Source organism: Mus pahari, chromosome 3 (genome assembly GCF_900095145.1).
Source record: "Mus pahari chromosome 3, PAHARI_EIJ_v1.1, whole genome shotgun sequence".
Lineage (NCBI taxonomy): Eukaryota > Metazoa > Chordata > Mammalia > Rodentia > Muridae > Mus > Mus pahari.
In genome coordinates, this window is record NC_034592.1 from 13305251 (window position 1) to 13312461 (window position 7211).

Consider the following 7211-nt stretch of genomic DNA (forward strand, 5'->3'; position numbering starts at 1 on the left):
GCACATTAAAAAAATAGGTTTAATGCAGGTGATTCATCTCATAAAGAATTTAACAGGCACTCAGGACACTGGGCAGCTGGGTGTGCAATGAGTGACAAGGTCCCATCATTCCCTCCCACCACCAGCCCTGACACACCCACCATCACCCAGCAAAATGGGGCTTCAGGCCACTCTGAGGAACATGAGCTAATTAACAAAGAACAATGTTGCTTTGGGGAAAGAGGGGTTTAGTGCAAACAGTTCTCTGCAGCAAGCGGGCAGCAGCAGGCTCCACGGGGAGGACCTCATCTGCTACCCTGGGAGGCTGGCAGACTTCCTCCATGAGCCCTCTCGCCAGACCAGTGACGGCAGCCGGCCACAAGGTAAAGAGCTAGGCCAACAGTCCTACGTCTTTGCCTTCCTTGTTTGGGTTTCTTAAGTTTCTCATCAGTGGAACACAATTGGTTTTCTTGGCAGGGCAGGGTTAAAGGGGCCACCCCCATGCCTGGGGTGTGGGGTGACAATTTGGGGTGAAGCATGTGGTAGCAGGATATGCTCAATGTCCTGCACCCAGAGTTACTACTCAAACCACTTCATTTGCCACCTAGGCCCTTGTCACCAGTGTGAGTCATATTCCCACCCCTGATAGAGGCCAAAGGTGGTCAGGTACTCCATCTTTTATCTCACAAAGCAGGCCTAAGAGCGTGTGGGGAAGGTGTAGCTAGCCCATCCAGGCTGCCCACGGGGCTGGTAAATACCACTGAGGGGGAACGGTTGGTTTGTTCCCGTTTTCCACAGATCTGGCCAAGACTTGGGGAGGCTGCTGGAGACTGTAAAAACTCCCAAGGTTAAGCACAGGTGTTTTTCTAGGCCCTGTCAGTCTGCAGAGTTCCAGCATGGCTTGACACACAGACCTGTCCAGGGTGTGGACCAGCCCCTGCTCTGAAGTTCAAGCCTTGGGGCCTGTGCCCCCTTGTACCAGGGTCTAGCCAATGCCATATATGCTGTTCTGCTAAACTGCACCTATGCAAACCAAGGTGACTCTGAGGCCACCTGTGACAGCAGAGAGTGGTCCATGGGCTCAAAGTGGGCGCAGTTAGTGGTAGCAGTGTGTCTGCTTGTATAGCCACGTGGGTCCCTGAGGACAGCCAGGAGCAGGGCACATAAAGGGGCCGTGCAGCCCAAAGGTACCCCTTTGTGTCCCACAGGTTGGGTCTGATGTTGGTGAGAATGTCACACAGAAGGTCTCAAGGTGGAGAAAAGACAGATGGGCCACCCACTGGACAACCTGAAAACACACAGGCAACCCAAGGGAAGAGGCTAGGGGGACAGCACATCTGGGAAAGTGCACAGCGAGGACAGTGCAGAAGCCACAGAGAGACTGTGTGGTGTTCCCATTACAGAGTAGTCTCAGCCCTTTTCTCCCCTCAATGGGAGTGTGTGCTTCAGGCCTTACCTCCAGGATGGGGCAAAAAAAAAAAGCCCCTACCAGCCCCACCCTCCAAGAGAGAAGCTTGATACGGCACAATCAAGAGCCCCATGGTGGTGGGGCTCTCACATGTCCACAAAGACCATGAAGCACCAGCCCAGCCCCCCAACCAGCAGCATGGTCACATGGATGCCATAGATAAGCAGCTCGTTCATGAGGCGGAAGTCCACGCGCCTGCGCCCCAGCAGCAGCAGCAGCACTGACAGCTTGAGCTGGAAGCGCAGCAGCACGCGGACACCCAGGTACTGCAGGCAGAAGAGCGCGGCCAGCGCGCCCCAGAGGGCCGCTGTGAAGAGGCTGCAGCTGAAGTAGAGCAGGAAGCGTATAAAGCCGTAGAGCCAGCGGGTCTTGACATACACATCGAAGTTGTTGTACTTGGTGCGAGCCAGGTGAGAGGTTCTCAGAGGTCCGCAGGCCGCGTGCAGGCAGGTGGTGTGCGGGCCGTGGAAGGAGCGCACCCGCCGCGGGATGGGCATGACCGGCATTGGGCCTGGGCGGCAGTGCTGTTTTGCAGTGGCGGTGCGGGGTCCGGATGGCTAGCATAGGTGACATCAGCGTCTAGGAGCCCTCAGTTGAGCCTTGGAGGAGGTACTGGCCTGCAGAGAGAAATACAGAGAGTGCCAGGTGAGAGCTCAAGGGTGTCCCAGGCAGTAAATCAGCTGCATCCCAAGGTGGCACTTGTGACTCTTTTCCTAAGTCCACAGCCTGTGCAGGCCAAAGGTTAACATTCTACCTCCCCGTGCTGGGAGAGCAAAGCAACAGAAACTACGCCCCTCAGCAGCGGCCGACTGCCAGAGCTAAAACAGGAACAGCAGTGCTCTAGCTAAGCTCGTGCCTTCGTTTCTTGAAGACCCACGCACTCCACTACTGGTTGCCCAGTACTCCCCAGTACTTCCTTAGTGACTTATAACAGTCCCTTTCAAGGACACTCCAAGCAGAACCACAAGAGGACTGGGATGAAGGCACGGTGTCCACAGAGCAAGTCCTTAAGGCCACTTGCTGGGCCTGAACTCTGGCATTGTTTTGTCAGGTTACCCCCTCACCTCCCACTGCTCTTGGAGGCACCAAGACCTCCTCTCTGGGGCTGCCTGTACGCAAAAGCATTACTGGCTGGTCTAGGCTGGACATAGTGCCAGAGTTCTCCAAACTGGGACACAAAGAGAGGAGAGACGGTGTGTGGGTCCCTGTTTCACCAAGCAAATGTCATTCGCAGCTGCCTATGTTAATTGGCATATTGGGGAAAAAAAAACCCACTAAATTTCAAACTATAGGACACTGGAGACAAAAAGTTGGTAACAGGACAGGGCAACATCGCCAACAGGCTTTTGCGACTTCCACTCCATCAGCTTCCGTCACCGCCGCAGGTCCTGAGCAAATGGCCGCCGGCGCGGCTGCGGCCCAGGCGCAGTGGGAGGAGACCTGTCCCGAGCCGGGGAGGCTTGGCTACGTTTTACCCAGCTAGACAGGGCAATGGCCTCATTCAGGCGCGTCACTGACACCGCACGGGAGGGGGATGCGTTCTGCAGCAGGTGTACTCGGGTGGAGCGGCCCGGCAGCGGGACACGCGTCTCTGAGCACGGGAGCCCAGAGCAGGACATCCAGCTCTCCGGGGCCCGCTAACTCGGCGCGTGGAGAAACCGCCCTCGCTAGCCCGTAGGCGACGCGCGACCCCGGCCCTCAGCCCGCGTTCTCTGCGGGCGCCACTTCCGGTGTCGGGGCGCCGTTGCCGTGGAGACGGCCCTCAGTCCGCCGCCGGTCCCCGCCCGTCCTCGGCGGCTCACCCGGTGCCCTCTCCGTGGCGGTGCCGGTGTCCGGAACCATGCGGCGGGCCCACGGTGCTGGGGACCGGGCCTGCAGTTGAGCCTGTGCTCCGGGGGTGCGACGCCAGGGCGGGCACATGCCGCCGAGGACCGGGTCGCTTCGCGCGGCCCTTCAGTTGCCCCGGGCTGGCTCTGGCCCGGAGGAGAGGGCGCGCCCGGGCCGGGCCGGAGGCGTTTGTCCCAGCGTGGGAGCCGTAGCGTTGTCCCTCGGCGGCCACCGTAGCGCGGTCTTCACGCCCCCGCCGCCCGCCGCCCGCGCCGACACGGTGAAGCCGCGCAGCGCCCACCGCGGGGCCGCGCGGAGCATCCAGGAATTCCTCATGATCCGAGGACGCGCGCTAGCGTGCGCGCGCCGTGAGCCGTCCATGACGTCATGGCCCGCGGCCTCCGCCGGAGCGCGATCTACCCCGCGCAGGCGCAGATGGGCGATCTGAGGGCGCGGAGGCTGGACCTCTCCGCGTCAGTGCGCGTGCGCGAGTGTGGGCGGGGCTTCCTCGCTGTGGCCTGAGCCCGTCGTCTCCTGTCTGGTGGTGCGGTGGAGCTCCGTTTTCCTGCGTGCCCCGGCGCGCCGCTGGCACCCGGAGAGCAGTGACGGTTGCAGATGGAGCGATCTCGTGCTTTAGGGGTACTCGCTGTGGAGCACAAGGATCCTGGAAGCGCCAAAAGAAAGGGTTAAGCTGGTGTATCACCGGCCTAAACGGCCTTGCCAGGTTCCTACAAGCAGGTGTCGTGGGTTTCAGCTAAAAGTTGATGTGTGCGTTTGTTGTTACGGTGTGGAGAGAAGGTTGGGTCAGGCCATCCCATGGTGGACCGGAAAGTAGCCTTACAGGGTTATCCTACATTGACCCTACCCAGGCGTCAAATGCAGGCTCCCCAGGGAAGAGAAACAGCCCCTTTGCAGGAAAGGGGAATCTAGGGCTGGCTGCAGGGCACCTTTGCACTCTACAGGGAACACTTGGAGGCCCCAGCCCAGTCGAGACCAAGAGCAGCTACAGGCTGTGGCATGTGCATATCCTGCTAGCACCGCCCACAAATAAATGAATAGATGTAAAAATAAGTGAGTGTGCCATATGTCATTATACTCTCCTTTAATCCCAGCACTCAAGAGGCAGAGGCAAAACCGGACAGTGGTGGTACACGCCTTTAATTTTAACCCCGGTACTTGGGAGGCAGAGGCAGGCGGATTTCTGAGTTCGAGGCCAGCCTGGTCCGCAAAGTGAGTTCCAGGAAAAAAAAAAGAGGCAGAGGCAGGCAGATCTCTGTAAGTCTATGCCAGCCAGATCTTCTTAGTGAGAATATGTCAGACATCTTGGTTCAGTGAGCTGGCTTGTGGGTAAAGGCACTTGGCACCAAATTGACAATCCGTGGTACCCATTGTTCCATCCTTGGTACCCACATAACAAAGGTGAAAATTGATGCCCTCCTGTTGCGCTCTGACTTACACACACACACACACACCATGTACACAGAAGTAATGCTTACAATAAGTCTAAGTCAGCTGGAGCCCCTGGACTATGTGACCCTGACTCAGAACAATAAGAAGCATTCTCTCTCCTGGCCTGAGATTCTGTCACCCTAGAGTGATGATCTTCTATTTCCTTGACTGTCCCCTCCTTTAGCTCCCTCCTTGGTTCCGTCCCTACTAGAAACGTCTGGTTTCTCTACTTTTTCCGACCCTCTGTCCCCTTCCACTTGTTCAGCCCTGTTGCTCCTGTAAGAGCCCTCAGAGTTCTACACTTCTCCCTCTGAGGTTGAGCAGGTAGCTGCTGCTGACTGCTCTTGGCCTCTGATGTCAGACCACTGGACGGAGACTGAAAGCACTCTGAACGTCTCACTAAAGGATGCTTTCTGTGACCTCCACTCTCTTGCTTTCTGTTAGTTCTTGGAAGTGTTGGGTACCACCACCCATGAACTGATTGATTCCAGAACCCTCTCAGACCACAGCAGGGTCATTCCCAAGGATAGGATCCAATCTCAATTGTTATAGGCCAGCCCCACCATAGAAAGACTACCTGAAGTCTGTAAGCTTGCCCACAGAGAAGCCCAGAGCACTGGACAGTGGCCTGGCGCCACCTGCTGGGACTGTGCACATCGTGTCCCAGACTCTTAAAGATCTACAGAAATTAGAGGAAGTTATTAAACTCAGGCAGGGGGCCCACTGGACTGAGGCCATCTCATTTGTGACTGTGACTGCTTTGGTGCCATCTTTTCAGAGCAGTCAAAGCTGGGTAGTATAAGGGACCCAGTGGCCCTCGTTGCTGCCTGCACTGCCTGAGAGCAGATGCAGCTCTCATTTGAAATAATGTTTTCCTGCCAGGCAGTGGTGGCATACACCTTTAATCCCAGCACTTGGGAGGCAGAGGCAGGTGGATTTCTGAGTTCAAGGCCAGCCTGGTCTACAGAGTGAGTTCCAGGACAGCCAGGGCTACACAGAGAAACCCTGTCTCGAAAAACAAAACAAAACAAAAAACAACCAACCAAACAAAAATAATGTTTCCCTCACTTTGAGTTTCTCTCCTCTGATCTGAGTGAGGAAACTGGCCATTTGACTCCATATAAAGCACTTCAAGGACAGCAGCTTAGCCTCCCTTTTACTGACAAGGTGAGAGATTTTTCTTAAGTTTATTTGCTATGTGGCCTGTGGTCCTTCCACATCATCCTCACCTCAGACGCCAGCTGTTGCACCATGTTGTAGCAGGTGTCACTTGTCAACTCTGCGCACTATAGCCACTGTTTACTGGTGGCTTAGTTCTTACTGGTCCTTGGTGACAGAATTTCAGCCTGAGACAGCGATAGTTCTTGATTAAAATCTCCTGGTCTCTTGTATCCCTGACACAATTACTTCTTTACCCCAGGATTCCAAGACAGGTACCCTTCTCAGGCTGTCGTCATGGTAGAAATGACTGATGTTTGTCAGGCGGTGGTGGTGCACAGCTTTAATTTCAGCACTCTGGAGGCAGGGGCAGGTGGATCTCTGAGTTTGAGGCTAGCCTGGTCTACAGGGTGAGTTCTAGGACAGCCAGAGCTACATAAACACTGTCTTGAAACAACAAAAACAAAAGAAAACAATGGTGCTGAGTAGGCAGGCTGCTCTGTATCCCAGCCACCACTTCCGGCTAGGAGTAAAGACCCAGCCTCCCTGTGTCTCAGTCCCCTTGTCTGCAAAGTGAGAAGCAATGCACAGGCCCTCACAGAAAGCTGTGGACCTAGCTTTGCTGGTCCAGTAAAGCTGGCAGAAGACAGCCTGGCCCACAGCAAGGCACATCTCTTCCTGCTGCTCCAGAGGCAGCATTCGGGTAGCCCTGTACTGTCCCCTCCGTGAGGACACTCTTCATATTGCCCAGAGTTCACTGAGTGACTTAGGAGGCCAGGCCACAGAGCTCACTGTGGTCCCCTCCCTGCCCTCACGGATCTCTCCCAGGAACTGGAGGGATGGCATAACAGCTGACAGTTGCCACCTTGAGCCCTATAGGGAGAAACTGAAGGCCCCTGGCCAGCAGCCAATGCCAGTTTGCTGTCTGCAGTGAGATGACCCAGAAACACTGCCAACCTGGAAACACTGCAAGGCCCTTCCCAGCAGACAGCCCAAACATCCTTTCTGCTGCCTGCAGAAGTTGCTGGCTTGTAGAACCAAGAGGGAGAGAATACCCTTGAGTTGAGTTAGGTTCTGCACATGTGTGTGTGGAGAGAATACCCTTGTTAGGCTCTGCACATCTGTATGTGGAGAGAATACCCTTGAGTTAGGCTCTGCACATCTGTGTGTGGAGAGAATACCCCTGAGTTGAGTTAGGCTCTGCACATCTGTGTGTGGAGAGAATACCCCTGAGTTGAGTTAGGCTCTGCACATCTGTGTGTGGAGAGAACACCCCTGAGTTAGGCTCTGCACATCTGTGTGTGGAGAGAACACCCCTGAGTTAGGCTCT

At 55.7% G+C, this 7211-nt stretch overlaps 1 protein-coding gene across 2 annotated transcripts; it reads right to left on the reverse strand.

Annotated features, from left to right (window-relative positions):
- Positions 1-3632, reverse strand: Tmem250 (transmembrane protein 250). 2 transcript variants are annotated; one of them, XM_029535713.1, is made up of 2 exons: positions 3250-3632; positions 1-2064 (listed from the first exon to the last, which is right to left on the reverse strand). In XM_029535713.1, the coding sequence occupies exon 2, from the start codon at positions 1951-1953 to the stop codon at positions 1534-1536; it is 420 nt and encodes a 139-aa protein (XP_029391573.1). In that variant the 5' UTR covers positions 1954-2064; positions 3250-3632; the 3' UTR covers positions 1-1533. The 2 variants fall into 2 exon arrangements, with proteins under 2 accessions (XP_029391573.1, XP_029391574.1); XM_029535714.1 differs by lacking the exon at positions 3250-3632 and adding an exon at positions 2512-3222.
- Between the last annotated feature and the right edge of the window lie 3579 nt (positions 3633-7211).

Excerpts from the sequence above, each read along its gene's own strand:
- Tmem250 (XM_029535713.1), bottom strand. The coding sequence starts at position 1,953 with ATGCCGGTCATGCCCATCCCGCGGCGGGTGCGCTCCTTCCACGGCCCG.